Source organism: Hylaeus volcanicus, chromosome 7, assembly GCF_026283585.1.
Source record: "Hylaeus volcanicus isolate JK05 chromosome 7, UHH_iyHylVolc1.0_haploid, whole genome shotgun sequence".
In the NCBI taxonomy this organism is placed as follows: Eukaryota; Metazoa; Arthropoda; class Insecta; order Hymenoptera; family Colletidae; genus Hylaeus; species Hylaeus volcanicus.
In genome coordinates this window covers 2,480,963-2,500,478 of record NC_071982.1, presented here as the reverse complement: position 1 = coordinate 2,500,478, position 19,516 = coordinate 2,480,963, and the positions used below count along the sequence as shown (strand labels likewise).

The 19,516-nt window shown below is 35.9% G+C and overlaps 1 protein-coding gene across 2 annotated transcripts in view; it reads left to right on the top strand.

The window, feature by feature from the left end:
• The window catches only part of LOC128879544 (integrin alpha-PS2), a 131,674-nt gene that overhangs the window by 24,464 nt on the left and 87,694 nt on the right, over positions 1-19,516 (top strand). For both annotated transcript variants that reach the window (XM_054128793.1, XM_054128792.1), the window contains exon 2: positions 16,058-16,179. In XM_054128793.1, coding sequence (XP_053984768.1) covers positions 16,058-16,179 — 122 coding nt within the window. The remainder of the gene's footprint in view (positions 1-16,057; positions 16,180-19,516) is intronic.

Below are 19,516 nucleotides of genomic sequence, written 5' to 3'. Positions count from 1 at the left end.
AAGGGATACTTTCCCGGGGGCGGTCGTAAATCGAGCTACCTGCGTGTCACGTACGCGTTTACCCGCGATTTTGCTTCCAGCGATCGAAGCTTTGCTCACAGGGAAAGTCAATTGGTGTTGGTGAGGAGGTGCTCCTTATAAAGTAGCGGAGCCTCGGCGTCGATACGCCTCCGTTCGCCTTGCGTCATCGACTGATCGTGCGCCGAGACGCGGCATTGCGTGTGTCCTTTAAACTTCTCGCGGGACGAAACTTCGGAACGACCCTCAAAGAATATAGTACACGTAACGGAGGTGGGTTAAATTTGATTCGAATAATGGGTAACGAATGAAAGTAGCGCATATACATTTATTCGAGTGAACATTTACAATTTTAGTTGACCACTGTGATATACTTCTTTGGATAATTCAAAGTTTGAATTTTATCTAACGAGTGACGAGGTAAATGGTTGTCAATCTTTCATTCATTATTCGAAATTTTATTCGAATAATAGGTAACGAATGAAAGTAGCGCATACACATTTATTCGAGTGAACATTTATAATTTTAGTTGACCACTGTGATATATTTCTTTGGATAATTCAAAATTTGAATTTTATCTAACGAGTGACGAGGTAAATGGTTGTCAATCTTTCATTCATTATTCGAAATTTTATTCGAATAATAGGTAACGAATGAAAGTAGCGCATATACATTTATTCGAGTGAACATTTACAATTTTGGTTGACTACTGTGATATATTTCTTTGGATAATTCAAAGTCTATATTTTATCTAACGAGTGACGAATTAAATGCTTGTCAATCTTTCATTCATTATTCGAAATTTTAATCGAATAATGGGCGACGAATAAAAATATAGTATAGCGATTTGCTAGCAATGTTATTAAATCAGTTTCTATTTTTCCAACATGAGGTATGATTTTATTTAATAATTCAAATTCAAATTTTGTTATTCAACGAATAATGGAGTATCTCTTATTCGTTATTTGACATTCTTATCTGGATAAGAATCTTGCTTATCTCTATTTCCAGTTACCTCATAGTTATATAAATTTCTTCTATATTTCTTAGTGATCATTTCTGATAACTAGACCGCGGATGTTTATTTATGCATTTATAGCAAGCTGAAATACGAAAATATTCGAATATATACAAAATACCAACAATAATAAACATATTATACCGTTTAAAAGGCAGGCCATACTTTCATTCAAGTCACAATTTTTTCTCTCTATCTGTGAAAATATGAATTCGCATAATCATCCGCATCTCTTTGTGGCTAAATGAAGTCTGATATCAGAAATGCTAGTTTATTATCCAAGCATGTGTATCACTCTATAAGTTCGCGTCGAAAGACTCCACACAGCTACTGTATAAGGATTCCGTGGGTCTATCGGTTTCTAAAGACATAAATAATGCGAGACGAGATGTAACGGCATCATACGTATCAAAGTAAAAGATTTTCCACCGTCTTCCGTTTTTCATTTCGTGTTACTCAAGTAGGTTAGTCACTTGTCAATTTAGAAAGTACGTGTCCACGATGACAATTTCTTTCCTCCTTCGAGCATAACGCGAGCCAAGATTTATCTCGTAGCACGTTTATTACTGAGCTGTACAGTATAAACACGAGATAAAACGGTATCTTAATGCATTCCTGTGACATTTCGAGCCTGGAATAAATCAGCAATAAGAGTATTTCAGCATTCAGTATTTGAGGGGAAATGATATCGAAGTTTGCTCACTGATCATTTGTGCGTTGAAAAAGTGACGGTAAACTATTAATTCGCTCAAAGTATTTACCAACTGCCTGTCATTGTTAGATAGTATGAGCATAATACAAATCAATCTGTTGAATTTTGGAAGAAAGAAGAAATACTGAAATTAATAATTGCACCTTTGTGAGGAATATTTTGAAACTTAACTAAAATAAAATTATTTCCACGTTTACACGTATAATAATGTTATAAATACAACAAGAACGGCTAAAATATTTCTTTCTCGACAATTTCTCTGTATCTCCTCGCGTTTCCAAAATAACTGAATTAGTCACGCCACGTGAATCATTTTGTATATGTGGTCGCTAATAACCACAAGGCGGACGTGGCCTTATTAAAGTAAAATAAAAGAGCTCCGTAATATCGAATTAAGCTTCCTTTTCGTAGTGTTAGAATTCCACCGGGCACGTCCGCCAACGAGGAAGGAATGAAATTTTGCAATAATTCGGCGTCGCTGGTTTAGCGGAATTTCGTTATGCTCGGCGATAATGTATCCGAGTTGCATGTGCATATCGTGTGGAAGGCATATTCTACCTGGTTTTAAATTTCCTAGCACGCACGGGCTCATTACCATATGCGCGTTCCCGGGGAAGATCTCGAGTTCGGTGAACTCTATACCAAGGGGTTACAACCACTTTGCCCACCCGAATTTTCAAGCTATTTCAAGAATTTTTATTTGAGCGGCAACAACATTTTATTTACATCGAGGTTCATTAATTTGTTGTATAAGTATTCGAATAGAAAATCATTTTTTTTTATATCTTTTATTTTTAGAAAAATGGCGGCTTGGCAGACGATTTAGTGGAGCGTCTAAAAAATAAATGGTTCAAGCTAGCACAGTGAAACAAAATTAATCAGTTTCCTTAGGCCAAACGCTAGCGAACTAGATAGCTGACTCTAAAAATATATATTTTTAACGAAATGGCATCGTTCCAAACTAAAACATACAAATTTCATTTAAAATTGTGGTACTTTTGCATGCAAAATACAAATGTAAATAAAATAAAAGAATCCTAGATAATTTGCAACAACTACTCCAAACCTATTCAGACAGTATTTCTGTGTAGATAGCATAAGCATTAATGATTGTAATACATTCCCCTCCACGTGACTTAAAATAACCACGAAGTGAATCTTTAGTTGTAAATTATAAAATATTGTTATTCGCAGCTTCTCGTGTGATAGTGTCCAACAAAAAACTAGGTCTAAACCTGCTCAGACAGTATTTTCGCGTAGACAGCATATGCATTAACAATTTTATCACATTTACCATTACGAGTTGGGGATTATATTTAACAGTATTCAATATTCCCGTCCCCATCAACAGTTACCCCAAACCTACTCAGACAGTATTTCCGTGTGGACAGTAGATGCATTAACAATTTTATCACATTCCCCATTACGAGATTGGAATTATATTTACCACCATCAACAACTACCCCAAACCTACTCACAAAATACTTATTATTTCAAATATTAACAAACGTGAAACAACAGATTTACGGAACAGTACAAAACCCGATGTATTTGAATATTCACGACGTAGAACGGTATTAGGGGGCTCTCCTTTTGAAACCTAAAAACGTTACTAATTTTAATAAACGTCTGACAGCGTGATTAACACGATTGACTTTAATTTGATGACTGGCATCGTATGTCCCCGCTTTTATCTGTGGACACGTGTCAAGGGACTTCGACTTTTAACTAAAGATTGATGGTACGATCGTGGTTGAAATTCGTAAGAAACGGTACACGGTGAAATTTTACGTGACTTGTCGGTTTGTACGTAATACTTTCCACGAAGGATATATAGGAGTCACTTCCCTTTGTAGGGTCTTAAAGTGTTACGTGATTTCCGGCTCGAAATACCGAGGCTGCATTACAATTGTGATTGTTCGTGCACGTACACGGGATTTCTGCTCGATTCTATTATATCGGTTGTGGCGGAAGTTAGAGATGCAAACATTAGTTTCTGAGTTAATTCGCGAGGATATTCGCTCGAGAAAGTCGAATTGATTCTGCGAAGCGTAAAAGAAACAAAGGATCATTCAGGATGCAACGAAAGGTTCTCCAAAATGGAGTTCAGGATTTTGGTAATAAAATATGCTCGTCAGTGTGTTGAGCACTCCAACGACATCTCCTTTCTATGTCAAATTACAGTAATTGTATTTCAATTACAACAACCAGTTGATGCAATCATTTTTGAAACTCTCCGATCATTTTCTAACTTCCGGACAATTTTTAATAATACAAATACAATTTTATTTAATTCTTAATAATACAACGTTTATTTATTTATTAATAGAACGTAGATTCGTAGATAAGGCTCGAATGTCCTTGCTTTTGTTACAACGCTATGATTTCCTTGCGATTCAATTTATACACTTCACTTCACCTTAACCGAGAAGCTAAAGGCTGTATCTATAATAGCAATCAGTCACCCAGCCTGCTCGATTCATAGCCTTGAATCTACTCGATCATTACTGGCGAAGGATTCTAAGCTTCATTGTTTCAACACCCACGGTATACGTTGAAATGCTTTACCAATCCGTGGTACAAGAGATCCAAGTAACGGATCAGCCAACCGATTTCTCGAACATGTTAGGCAGTTTCCTGCACGAATCTATAATGATTGCCCTTGAGTGATGTTCACGATCCGTGAGAGTTTTCATTCGTTTAATGTAGGGATCTTCAAACAACGGGCCGCGAGCAACACCAATTTGGCCTGTCATAGTTTATTTTGATTACACTGCAAAATGTACATTGTAAAGCAAATTACGCGATACAATAATCGGATGTTTTTATTTAACGACCATTTATCATTTGTCTGCCAGACTAATAATCGTGAATACTCCTAGTAAGAGGCTAGGATTTTGTTTTTATGATATTACAAATGATATAGTGTAGTATTTGCGGTAGTTCTTATTTTTGCGACCTCTTAACAAATCACTAATCCCATGTAGATTAATTTTTGTTAACACCTTAGATTCAGAATTAGTTTATTTAATTCTACAATGAAAATCATTGTCACCCACATGTGGGCGACGTGGCGTTATAAGAATTATAAATTTCATTTTTATTTGAACGAAAATTCAATTGCGCCAGGATTCAAGTGGAAACAAATTTCAATTGCACCAGAATTCAACTGGAAACGAAGTTCAATTGCACCAGAATTCAATTGCAAATAAACTTGAGTTGCAGCAGAATTCATTGGCAAATAAACCTCACTTGCACCAAAATTCAACTGGAAACAAACTTCAAGTGCACCAGAATACAATTGCACCAGAATTCAACTGGAAAAAACATCAATTGCACCAGAATATATTTGCACCAGAATTCAGCTGGAAACAAACTTCAAGTGCACCAGAATACAATTGCACCAGAATTCAACTGGAAAAAACATCAATTGCACCAGAATATATTTCCACCAGAATTCAGCTGGAAACAAACTTCAATCGCACCAGAATATATTTGCACCAGAATTCAACTGGAAAAAACATCAATTGCACCAGAATTCAGCTGGAGACAAACTTCAATCGCACCAGAATATATTTGCACTAGAATTCAGCTGGAAATAAACTTCAAGTGCACCTAATCCCCAAGAACAATCAAATATCTACCCACGTTAGACGCATCCCCCATGAACCTGTAGACTTGAAAAAAAAAATCCAAAGTTCCGTATTACCGAAGTATCTCGGCGAGAAACGCGTTGGCGCGAGAATTTCTCGCCGTGCCTCGTAGTTCCACCTTGCAAAGCTTCCCACGCAACGGTGGAACACCCACTATATATAAATTTGTCGGTGAGCAACGTACGCGCGCGGATCCGTCGCGTTTTCAGAGATCAAAGCCACGAGATTCCTGGTGGAAACGGGACGGACGGGGCCCCGTTGTATTGAGCAACGCGCCGCGAATGGAGCCGTCCGATTTTGCCAAATACGGGATTACAAATGCGCGTCTGTCCGGCGTCGCGTCGCGATATAAGTCAATACGATGGCCTCGCGTGCCGCGAATAAAGGGACGCCGATATTCGCTTCTGGCCTGCGACGAGCGGAGTCTTGAATTACGCGCCGACGACACGCTCTCTAATTCATGCGGGACGGATTAAACAGCGCGCGATTTTTCCGGCGCGATACGCGTCGGCATTTTTTTCACGCTCAACGGTGGTACAAACAGCGAATAGTGGATTCGCGCAAAAGGCAAGAGAGTTCCGTGTTGTCGCGACTTTTCAGAGGGGTTCCCGTTTCAACGATGGCCCCGTTGGATTTATTTATGGGCCCATTGCGCCCCGTCCACGCCGAAGATGGGTGTTGGGTATTTATCGTCTACGTTTTCCATCAATTGATCGATCAATTGTAATTGAATTCTGCTGCAATTGCGCTCCACTGCAATTAAAAGTATACTGCAATTGAATTTCTCTTTGATCGAAGATTAATTGCAACTGAATTCTACTGCACGTGTATTCTGTTGACTCTATAGATTCATGGGGATGTGTTTTACATGGATAGACCTTTGGTTCTTCTTGAATGTTAAGTGTAATTGAATTCTGGTAAAATTTACGTTTATTTGCAATTGAATTCTGATGGAGTTGACGTTTATTTGCAATTGAATTCTGGTGCAATTGAAGTTTATTTGCAATTGAATTCCGGTGCAATTGTCGTTTATTTACAATTCCATTCTGGTGTAATTCCCGTTTGTTTTCAGTTGAATTCTGGTGCAATTGAAGTTTGTTTCCAGTTGAATTCTGGTGCAATCTGGAGCCCTATTTCGATTGCTACCAATTGTCTGCTTCATTTCTTAATCTTTTCTAAAAATTAGTGTTAAAATTCAGTTTGACACAGCTTCAGGTTTGATGAAATCTGCAATTTGTATTCATTTTTCTTGTAACACCTCACTCGATTCCTTATCTTTCCGGTTCGCCAATTTTCCTCTCGTAACCTGTCCCCGTTATTTACACCGTTATCACTTCTCATAAAACGGTATTCGACGATAGGACTCAGGTGAGCCAATCTCCCGGTTAGTTGTGACAGTAGGCGGCAAAGATGGTCCGCTGCGAGAGACAGGTTAAGCGAGGACATGGCAACCTGACATCGAGGGAAAGTTGAATTGCGTTGATATACAATGCCAGGTCCAGTTTAAAGAACAATTTAGATGCCCTTTTTATTTGTATGGTGTCGAACACCTGACGATAAAAATGACGGGTTTGAAGCCAATCGCCATTTCAGAGCCTCGATGGGCGATTCAGGTTTGTAAACAGTACCCTGTTAAGGTAATTGTCGTCGCCTTATTAGTAACCGCACACAATAGAATCGTAACTCAAGAGAAGTTTTTCTTTCTTTCTTTTTAAGTATTTCGTGCAGATCGCCGCGAAAGTCGGATACAAATATTTGGGAACGAGTGTTGAGCTTTCCCAAATAATTTGAGGTGAAACTGGATGTTTATTAAAAAGAAGTTTAACAACCTTAAGTCGTATACAAACTTGTATTAACTTGTCACAAGAGTTTGTGAGTTGCACTCAGTTTTTCTGTGTAACAGCGTTTACGGCAAATAGACAACTTTATCTCTTATAAGTAGATAATGTCATAACATTCTGGTGCAATTGCCATTTATTTACAACTGAATTCTGGTGTAATTGCCGTTTGTTTCCAGTTGAATTCTGGCGCAATTGAATTTTGCTGCAACTAAAGTTTATTTGCAAATGAATTCTGCTGCACCTCAAGTTTATTTGCAATTGAATTTTGGTGCAATTGTATTCTGGTGCAATTGGCATTTATTTACATAACAGCAATAGGGCAAAATGGATTGTTCACAATTTAGTAATGTAATACGAAATATAAAATAACGGGAACAATTTATTAATAACACGGTAGAAATTTTTGGCACAACTTGATAAATTGTTGCGACAAAAATCAGATATTCTAATAAATTATGAAACATTAGATGTACTCTAAGAAATCGTATGTACTTGGGGCATTCCAAGCCATATCGACCACTTTTGGACCGGACCATTTTTGATTTGGCAGACATTCTTTTGGCAGATATCTTTGTGTGAATTTTTGCAGATGTTTCTACTAAATCAAAAAAGAGTTATGAATTGAAAAAAAACGTGGCCTTTTTCCAAATAGTTATAGCTCTGCTAAAAATTGATCAAATTAGACGTTTCTTTTCAAAACGTGCGTTTTTGAATGAATTCTACGGAAAGAATTCAAAACAAAATATTTAAATTCGTCTTCTATAAAATTTCTTGATTTTTCGTAAAAGAAACTTTAATTGTTCAAATTTCGACACTTCAGTGTTTCCTTTTTTTCGCTCCAAAAAGCATTAATTTTTTCCCCATTTTACGACTCAAGTCCTATTATTATTTATTTTATACAGTATCGAAAGTGTCCATACTACTGCATGTGCGTTAAAAGAAAGATTGACATCTTGATAAATTCCAATAAATCAAAATCTTTGATTGCAAGAAACTCAATAGGGAGAATTAAAGATTACAATGACATTTCGGCTACGGTACACGAATGCATCCCACGAATAAACTGCATACTTGCATTCTTTGAACAATGCAAACACGAACGACATTCACGAAACGTGATATCAGTTGCAACATACCGTTGTCATTCGGATAGACCACTATCCTGGCACGAACGTAGCCTAACCTGCTCAGCGGTTCAGCAGAAGTGCCAGTGAAATTGCGACGAAAATGCAAATACACTTTTCTCGGTAGCAGCAAACCGTACACGGTAGCACGTCAGTTATGTTTGACTGGTTTAGATTTATTGGATACCACGACCTTGCTACGTGCTAATGAACGCCTGCAGCTGCATCGACCGCCGCGCAGGTGCAGTGATTTAGCGTCTTCTAAATTAGCTCGCGAACGCACCCTGCTAGCGAAATTTAATGGAACTGTGTGTTCCTCCGGATCAGAGGTGGGTGATGTTTGTAGAGAAAATATTTTAAATACTACTTTAAGTAATAGATTCTTCAGAATGTAAATAAAATAGTATTTCAAACGGGGTATAAAATTTCAGCAAATAAAATATTTTATTTTGATAATGTAAAACGTAAAATAAAAGAGTTTATTTTGGTAATCAAAAAATTTTCAAGTAATAAAGTGGAATTACACGCAATCTATTAGGTTTAGGGCTAATAAGTGAAATTACACGTAATATATTAAGTTTAGGGCTAATAAAGGTCCATACTTTTTTTATTTATAATTAGATGCTCTACCATATTCTCGTATAAAAAATATAGCATTCCATTTACGAAAATTAGATTGAGCTCCAGATCTCCTCTATTACTCCACCCACAAGAAAACGATTATTACTACACAATGTATTACTAAATTAGAGTCTGATATGATTCAGAGTAGAGAGGGTAGGTATCCATTAGCAACTGCTTCAACTGAATCTCCAACTATAGCGGCAACATTGTAACCCCTGTAAGAATGCATCCAGTAGAATCACAGAATTCTAACTCACAATGCATACCTGTTCTAAAATCGAATTCCACGGAAAGGTTAGTTAGCTCCTGAACATGAGCAAAGTTCAGCGCGAAGCCAGCCTTCGTTTACCTCTCGAATGGTAAGCATTGGAATCCTCAAACATCGACCAACTGTTAACATCGGAAATAGCGGCCCGATCATTGGGATACCAGGCGTCCTGTTTAAAATTAGTTATTTCGGAGAGCTGCAAGGTCTAACAATGGACGAGCAAGCGAGATTCATTTTCGTTATTCAGCATTACACGAAGCCGTTTGGGTCGACGAAATTCGATACATTTACGACCTCGATGTCCGTCGAATTCGCGGCCGTGCCACGTTAATAGCAAACGTGGGTTGTACCTGATGAGGACTTAAGCTCGCCCACTGCATTTTTCTCTCCTTCTTCTCTCTTCTTTTTTTCTTTCTCTCCTCGTTCTTTTTTGCAATTGTGAGGAACTACAGTCACCGATATGTGACGCATGCACCAGAACGGGAATGCAGGGGCGAACCGGTCCCACAGGATACCGCGAATACAAACGCCTAGAAATCTCTTTCTTTTCTCTCGCTATCATTATCCGTTTTTTTTTTTCTTCCCTCGTTGCAGTATTTCCTTTCCATCCTTGTGCAATTTCTGTCCCCTCGAATTCACTCGCGTTCCCACATTCGCTGCTTACTTCGTGCATACTTTGCTCTGTACTATGATTGTCACATTTTTATCGAGCAATATGCACGTATTGTGCATACTAAGGTGTGTCATGTTAGAGCAATGTTTTTTTTTTTTTCTATGAGTGTTGACCGAAAGAGTGATAATACATGATAATACGATTTTGCATTTGAAATACGATTTTACATTTGAAATACACGAGAACAATTTTATTTCCTTTCAAGAGTATTTTTCATTAACTACCACATTTTTTTTAGAAAAAAATGAAGTGCACAGTTTTGAAGAACCCGACAAAAATGTCTTGACAGTCAAGCTTGAATGGATAATATTTATCGAATAATACAGTTTGATATACGATTTTTCTGTTAAAACTGGTAAAAATCATATAGAAAACCAGTTCTTCGAAAACAACTCGTAAAATATTGCTTTTTAGGAAAAAAATGTTCTATACAAATTTGACATTAAATAAATATCCTTTTGCAAATAATTGTCTTTTTCTCTAACATATCGGAAATAGGTTCCAATAATACGATATTAAGAAAATAAATATAATAACCAGATGAAAAAAAGATGCATAATTAATTTTTATAAACTGTTTGACATACGTATACGAGTGCTTTTCACCGAAGACCTAAACAATTGAAATCTGAAAGTTGCAGTTTAATTCTGGTGCAATTGAAGTTCATTTGGAATTCCTGTGCGATTGGCGTTTAATTGCAATTGAATTCTGGCGCAATTGAAGTTTATCTGCAATTGAATTCTGGTGCAATTGAAGTTTATCTGCAATTGAATTCTGATGCAAATGATCTTTATTTGTAATTGTATTCTGGTGGAATTGAAGTTTATCTGCAATTGAATTATGGTGAAATAGAAGTTTAATTGTAATTGAATTCTCTTTTAACCAAATATGAAAATTCTATTTTCTGTCACCTATACATTAAGCATCAAAGAGAATGAATTAAAATGAAATTCACGAATGTTGTCGAAGTTACGAAAAGAAATACCACCATTAATGTTTGATTATGTAGTCCCCAATAGTCTAAATAATATTTAATCCTAGCAGAAATTTTCAGTAATATTTGTCTGTCAGTAAACGTATCAAAATCTAACTGCTTCTATCATTCTCTTCAAAGCGAACCAGTGGTAACCACGAATTAAATCCAAACGTTTAAAGTAAACGATCAAACAAGATACACCTTTAGTGCGATCAAACTGCTAAGCTCAATCGTAGCAACAAACGTAATGTTTTATTAATTACTGTGCAATCGGTTACGAGTCGTTGATCGTTCGTGATTCATTTCAAAGCGAACCTGTGGAAACCTCGTTTAAAGTCTCGACCACGTTAATTGATTCGTCCGTGCAATTTGCCGCTCCTCGTCGTTTATTGTCATCGAGGCGACTGTTCGCGATTCCGGTGGCGCGTTGCGCAGACTTACGAATCGCTTACATAACTCGCATAATCGTTGCTCCTCTCCTTCCAGGCGTTTCACGCGCGGCACTTTGCACGCTCGTGCGACTTTTACCTATACACGCGGTACGTCGTCGTTGCAGCCTAGAAGCTAGAGTATGCCAAGGTTGCACCGTAAATGATGTCGTTTTTACATTTCAAATAACGACCACGGGGCTTCCGACAAAAGACGCACAGTTCGTTTCAAGTTCATCTCGCGTCGACCGCCAGGAATCGAACGAGCAGCTTTTGATCTTTGACTCTTTGCCACGTACGATCATAGATATTTTAACAAACATGTTACTCATTATTAAATTGTATAATGTTTTCAGATTTGAGATATCTATATAACTTTATTAAATTGGAGGTACATTCTTTGATTAAATAAATTAAAGATAATAATATTATTTGGATTTATGGACTTTGTCATTTTAATAAATTGTTCAAGTGTAATACCACAGCAGGATTAGTTTGGAGAATGTTACAATATTATTCAGAAGGTTTTTGCTTAAGTGAAAAATATTAAAAAATATAAAGAATTTAAAGAAATATAAGAATACCTTCTTTAATTAAAGAAATTAAAGATTATTTGGATTTATGGACTTTATCATTTTAATGAATTGTTCAGTTCAATCGGTCATAATAGATATTATTTATTCGCAAGCCACATTTCTAGTATTCTTTATATTATAACAGTTAAGACCTTTTGCAATCTGCGCGAGGATTGGAAAATTCCGCGTCGTCGATTAAACGGGACTATGGTTTTTTTCAATTCTGGCCGAGCAATAAAATTGATAGATTGTCTAGAGCCTCGTGGTTCTATTGGAAGATTTACGCCTGGAACGAAATTCCATTTCGAATCGATGCAGACATAAATCTCACGCATTATAGTGGTCACTTTTTATGACTACTGCTTACGAAAAGTATGTTGAAGAGTTGAAAAATGTTGAGGAGTTGAAGAATGTTGATACATTCACACGAATACTGTGAGAGAATTTGCTAATCACTTTAAAAGAAATTATCAATATCGTGCGAGAGAAATCGATAGCATTGCTTTTATTCGAAGCAGAGAACGGTATTTTGTCCCCTGTCGATATATTCGAAGAACGTTTTCTATATAAACCATGCTCGGCGATAAAACGTTTCGCATCATTTATCAACCTCGACGAAGGCAGCAATATCCGAAAGCTATTTTTCCAAGAGCACCATGACTGCTCTTATTTTCGACCCTTAAGCTAAACGCAGGAATCGAGACACGATCTAACATACAAATTATTGTTTCTTTGTTGAGTTGAAGCTTTAAAAGCAGAAGCACTGTATTTTTTTCCTGGGATGACGTAAAAAGCGACAGGATGCAGCGATTTATTTACGACGGTCGTTCGATCGAACATATATTTTTATTTGTTTACTGTGAAACATTTCATTCCATAATAATAAGACGGAAGGTTGCCATAGTGATCGAAAATACAGTCAGTGTAAGAAGTATTCGTACAGCAAGCAATTTAAAATAAATGGTTTCTGTACGAACACTTATTGCTAAACTGCGGATTTTTATGTATTTATAGAAAATTTGGATGTTTAAGAAATTACAAAACGCACACAATATGGAAGCATACAATAAACATGGAAAGTAAAGTTCATGTTATAATATTTGCAGAGTAAAATAAACTATTTGTGTAACACAACTCTGGAGGCTGAAAAAAGACCTAACTTTGATCATTTATTTTGAGAGTATCGCAAAAGAAATAGGATTACTTCTTACAGTGCTTATTTAACACATTCTGAAGTACAAACAAAAATTGTTGTATCATAATTTTAGTACATATTGGCGGCGACAAAGCGAGTTTTCAAAATTGACTTCTTTTTTAAACGCCTTCACAAGAGGACGGTTTTCTCGTTGTGTATAACATTTGGAACAAATAGCCAACAAATTTTATAATATATATACTATTGGCTACAGAAGTAAGTAGGGTTTTTTTTTCATTTAATATAAACTTTCACTTTCATTAACAATTTACTATTTATTTTTTGGCCAAAAAATGGGTTAGTGCGCTACTTTGAGCACTTGCGATTTCAAGCAGAAGCGACCGTATACTAAATAAGACGTTTAGTGAAGAAGCAAACAAGCGTTGACTCTCCGACACGAATTCTTTTTCCCTTTCTTTTCCTTCTAATAATTGTTAATGAAGCGTACACAATAAGAATATTCAGACATTTATGGGATTGTTACGCAAGTATAATACAAGAATAAGTTGCATTGAAATTCAGCTGCCATTTAAATATCCACTCAGAAAAAAACTTTCGCCAAGTAAGTTCAAGGTAGTCGAGAACGTAATAAGCAAGGTCGATGGTTTGGAAATTCTATGGCTGCACGTTACGTGGTCAAGTTCCAGTAACTCCAATTCGTTAAGAATACTCGCAATAGAGCAGAAATGGTGTTTTATCTGTTTTCATGTTTTGAGTAAATATTTGTCATTAAAAAAATTCAAGGTAACCTTATTATTGCTCACGCCATTTCCACTTCATTTAGAATACAATTTAGGGGTGTGCTGCAATAAAGGCGGAGCTCCATTTTTTATGGTGTTGAGGTTAGAATATAATCACGGATTTAAAAAATTCTTTTTCGTGGTGGAAGAAGGAGACAGCTCCGGTCATTAGAAAAACTGATGATCTCGATTTGACAGAGACAGAGCAGGAAGAAGAATAATTTTTGCGCTAATTTTACTATTTTTTGTATTATGGATTTTTTGCTTTTATTGCCAAATGTTTTAAGAATAAAATAAACACGTGAAAAATCCCTTAAATTTCAGGGTTTTTTTTAGAACGGGGCGCAATAAAGAGCCAGCTCCAAACATTAACTCTCCTCCCAACTCCCAAAAGGATAAACGACATACTTTCATAATTAAGTACCTGTGCTATGATATGAAAGAGAAAAAGAAAGAAATTTTCAAAAATCCGAATTTTAAAACGTTTTCTTTTTTAATTTCCCAAACATTTGAAAAAATGGAGCTGCCCCCTTATTGACACATCCCTCAATTTCTTTTCAGTAATTCTAATGACGATATAGCGCGCGAAGTTCTGGGAGGAGGACTTCATTAGAAAAGTGGGCTAGACGTTAAATTTCAAGTCAATAAACACAATAGACAATTAAGCAGATAAGGCGATCGTTAAAATAATTGAACGCGTCGGACTTTCATTACGCTGACGCTACTTTTAGGCTCGTAATTAAATGATGGCTCGCCTAACGGCGGAGATAAGATAACGATTCATTCACAATTATTCTGATACGATATTTCCACTTTAAAACGATCGTTTTCCTCTGTAATTCCGTTTATTCTAGAATTCGAGTAATTGCATACTCGATTAAAGCCTTAACACATAAATTTTCATGTAAATTAGTACTCAGGACTAACTAGAAATAGATCGCTAAGAGCTCAATAAACCTTGTCCTTTGTTCCCAGCAATAAAATGTTTCTACAATGTAAATTGCTGTTGGAACATTTATTAATTTATGGAATTTATATTCGTTATCGATAATTTATACTCTTATATTTCTTTCTGAGATTAAGTATTTGTTCAATTTAGAATTCATTTGAAACATTTACCAACCTGTTAGGTTTACATATTTATTTTCACCCGAAAACGGATTACTATACCAGTAACTTAAAGGCTGAACACCAAATTAGGTGGCCTAATATTATGTATTCTTCGTGAATTTTTCTTTATACAATAGAAAGCTCTAAAAATAAAAACTTACAAATCCCACTGATACCAGACTCGAACGAACGAACTGGTATCGTCAAGGTTTCTGTGTGAAATGAATTATAAAAATTACTAAATGTAATTCAAAATATACATGAAATATTCTCAAAGTCAAAGAAATTTTACATAAATTCTTCTCTGGAAAGAAATTATTTCGGGGACCATTTAATACTTGGCTTCCTAATGTGGTTTTCCTCCTTATTACCCATTTTCTACAATAAAAGATATCATGTATTTGAAAATATTATTTATTTTAAATATCACGTATTTTTCGTGAATTTTTTTTATAAAATGGAAAGCTCTAAAAATAAAACCTTTAGAATTCCCACTGATACCAGACTTAAAGGAACGTACTGATATCGTTAAGATTTCCGTGTGAAATGAATTGTAAAAAATACCAAATGTACTTTAAGATATACCTAAAATATTCTCAAAGTCAAATAAATTTTACATAAATTCTTCTCTGAAAAAAAAAATGCTTTCTAACGTGGTTTGCCCCCTCAAAACCAAATTTCCACAGTAAACGCAGTTCTTACCGGCACTAAACATTCCCTCAGTCTAGAATTTTGTTAGAACGATACGGTCATCACGAAGCACCGCTGCGTTCCGTATTCCGTCGAACGAATAAAAATTGCGGTAGCAACTGTGTTACCTGGTTTAATAACTCGTCGGTTGGTCGGATCAGTTACCGAGTCTTGCGCCACTGTTCAAAATAGCTCGTGACCACTGACCTCGATCTCGGAAATACGTTCGCATCATCGTCTTTCCTTAACGATGCGATAACAAACGTCGAACGATGAACTAGCAATATAAACCAACCGAGTAATTATGCAATTTCTTCATTTCGCGTGCAATCTTTGTTTTCCCTTTTCTCCACCTCGCGCGTGTTTCCATTTCTCGTGGGATTTCACGTTATTTGAACGCTTCCTTTTGCAGGGCGATCGTGGGTGCACCGGAGGCCCAAACTCAGCAAGTCGGCGTTTACAGAGGCGGCGCTGTTTACAAATGCGATATTGCGGCCGACGACCGATGCTCGATGATCCAGTTCGATAATAACGGTGAGGATTTTTAGAATTTGGAATATTAAGAACGGTTTCTGGAGTGGATTACGATCGCGTATGAGTTCGTCGTTTGTAATATTTGCTACGGTGCAAGTAATTGGAAAAGTAAGATTGGGAGTGTTAACGTTAAAGTTGAACATGGGAGACTGTTGAAGTTTATGTCATTTGTGAAATTGCGGGAATATTAAAGTTGAAGGAAAATATTGGAAAATAGGATAAATTTGAAATTATACGGGAAAGTAGGAATGTTCAATTTGAAGTTGTACAGGAAAATAGGAATGTTCGATATGAAGTTATATGGGAAAATAGGAATATTAAAGTTGAAGTTATACATACAGGAAAATAGGAATATTGAAGTTGAAGTTATATATATATAGGAAAATAGGAAGATAAAAGTAGAAATTATACAAGAAAATAGGAATGTTGAATTTGAAGTTATCCATTAAAAGAGGAATGGTAAAATTGAAGTTGTACAGAAAGATAAGAATATTAAATTTGAAATTATATAGTAAAATAAGAATGTTCAATGTGAAATTATACAGGCAAATGGAAACGTTAAATTTCAAGTTATCCATGGAAACAGGAATGTTAAAATTCTTGTCACTTATGAAAGTAGGAATATTAAACTTAAAGTTGTACAGAAAAATAGGAATATTGAATTTGAAATTATACAGGAAAAAGGAATGTGCACTTTGAAGTTATACAGACAAATGAAAACGTTAAACTTCAAGTTATCCATGGAAACAGGAATGTTAAAATTGTTGTCACTTATGAAAGTAGGAATATCAAACTTAAAGTTGTACAGAAAAATAGGAATATTAAATTTGAAATTATATAGGAAAAAGGAATGTGCACTTTGAAGTTATACAGACAAATGAAAACGTTAAATTTCAAGTTATCCATGGAAACAGGAATGTTAAAATTGTTGTCACTTATGAAAGTAGGAATATTAAACTTAAAGTTGTACAGAAAAATAGGAATATTAAATTTGAAATTATACAGGAAAAAGAAATGTGCACTTTGACACTATACAAGAAAACATGAATGTTAAAGTTGAAGTCATTTTTTAAATGAAGTGTTAATCTTGAAGCTATACAGGCAAATTCGAATATTAAAACTAACATTGGACATGGCAGCAGGAATGTTAAAGTCGCTGTATTGTAAAAACTGCTGAAGGAATGCAGCAGTAATCGACACCAAAACGAAAGCTTCTTCAATTAAAAATAATAGAAACAAATCTCTCTCAATTCTACCTAATGACTTCTTCGATAACGTACTTGATTGATTGGTCGGTTGTTATGACATCGCAGGTCATCGATTGACCCGTAGCCATAGGTTGCCGACCACTGCAGAAGAGTCTTGTGTTCTCTGGCGGATTCGCCGCGATCTCCTCTTCGATTTCGAGGTTCTCGTTCGTTCCGAGATGTCGAGGAGCTCTACTCGAGACACGATGGGTACACGAACGGATTAACTCTAGCAGTCTCCTCGTTCTCAATCCGATATCTGTTTTCCGGTTCTTTCTTCCACTTGTGCACTTGCCGTGGGCTTTTGAAAGGTACCTCAACACTGTATTGCTAACGAGGGCTCGTATCTCGTGTTCCACGGGCAGTTCGCAGTCGCTGACCCACATTCTCACTTTCCACCCGCTGTCAGAGCCCTCGAGGAGCTTCGTAATCTCAGAAACTGCGAAGTAACCGGCCGACTGGTTATAGAGCGTTCTATTCCTGTCGACTTTCCACCCACCCTGTCGTTGACCCTTTCGCGTTTCAAGGCTTTGTATTCCCTGGTTACCGATGTATCGGCTGCGAATACTTCTTTTACTTCAGATTTTAGAGATACAATCAGGACTTATCGGGGCTCGAAGTCAATTGCATCGAAGGTCCCTTCTGGAATGTTTATAACACCCTGTGTACCATGAGACATGATGAAGGGTTGAAAGAAATTTTTTTCTTTTCGCGAATCTTCTTTCCCCTCTGTCATTTTTTGGGTTGATCTCTCTGAAATAATGAGCTAAGCACGAGTTGCATTATTTAGAAATAGTTGAACAAATTTTCGATCTATCGAATCCAGTCCAGATTTATTCTCTTCAATATCTTATCTTTAAAATAATGTTTGCAAATTCGCCAATATAATGAATCCTATTTAGATTTATTCTATTTAACGTGTCACCCTTAAAATATTTTTTCCAACCTCACTAAATTAATTAATCCCATTCTGTTCAACGTCATACCTTTAAAATAATTTTCGCAAACTCGCCAAATTAATGAATCCTATACATATTTACTCTCTTCACCTCCTTACCTTGAAAATAATTTTGACAATCTTACCAAATTAATAAATCCTACCCAAATTTATTCTCTTCAATGTCTTATCTTTAAAATAATGTTTGCAAATTCGCCAATTTAATGAATCCTATTTAGATTTATTCTATTTCACGTGCTACCCTTAGAATATTTTTTCCAAACTCGCCAAATTAATGAATCCTGCATATATTTATTCTCTTCAATCTCCTACTCCCAAAATAATTTTTACAATCTTGTCAAATTAATGAATTCTATCTAGCATCTAACATCTTACTCTTTTGCGTATCAGCGGTATTGCCCTAAAAGGATTGCTTGTCTCAGTTGAATAATTATTAATTTCTTCTAAAGACATGTTTTCAACTTATTAAGAGAGGCATTATGATCTTGCTTTTTAATAACAAAATACGCCTGTCAACGTTGCCTCGATGATACGTAAACATAATCTTTCACATACAATTATAATCCTCCATACTTTTCCACAGAAATGAAGTATATCTGATGTACCATTTCTGTTTTATTAGAAAACAAAACCTAGAGCCTCTATAAAACCCTTTAGACCTCAATGGAAAGCATGTAAAATAAACAGCGACATATTTCAAAGTACATACTGAAGGAAGGTTATGATTTCGTCTTTGGCAAATAAATATTAACCCAATTAAAACAATAACTTTATTTTACGGACAATTGTATACTTCGACGTGTTTCAAATTAATTATCTTGGAATTTATGAATGAATATTGCGATAGGAAACTGAATTTGAGACGTATTTTATCTCAATGAGTCATTACAATAGAAAACATACTCGACAAGAATTGCGTTTAACGGGGAATCGTATGTTTCAACATGTTTCAAATTGATTATGTTACCACCATAACCAGTATAATCATACCTTACCAGTGCAACGAAATTGTTCGAGTGTTGATACAATTTTTTATGGTATTCAAGTACCGGGTATTTTATCTTAGCATTTCAAAACGTCGATTCGAGCAACCCTCCTTCCTTCTTCCCCCTTCCTAGAAAACTCCTCTCCC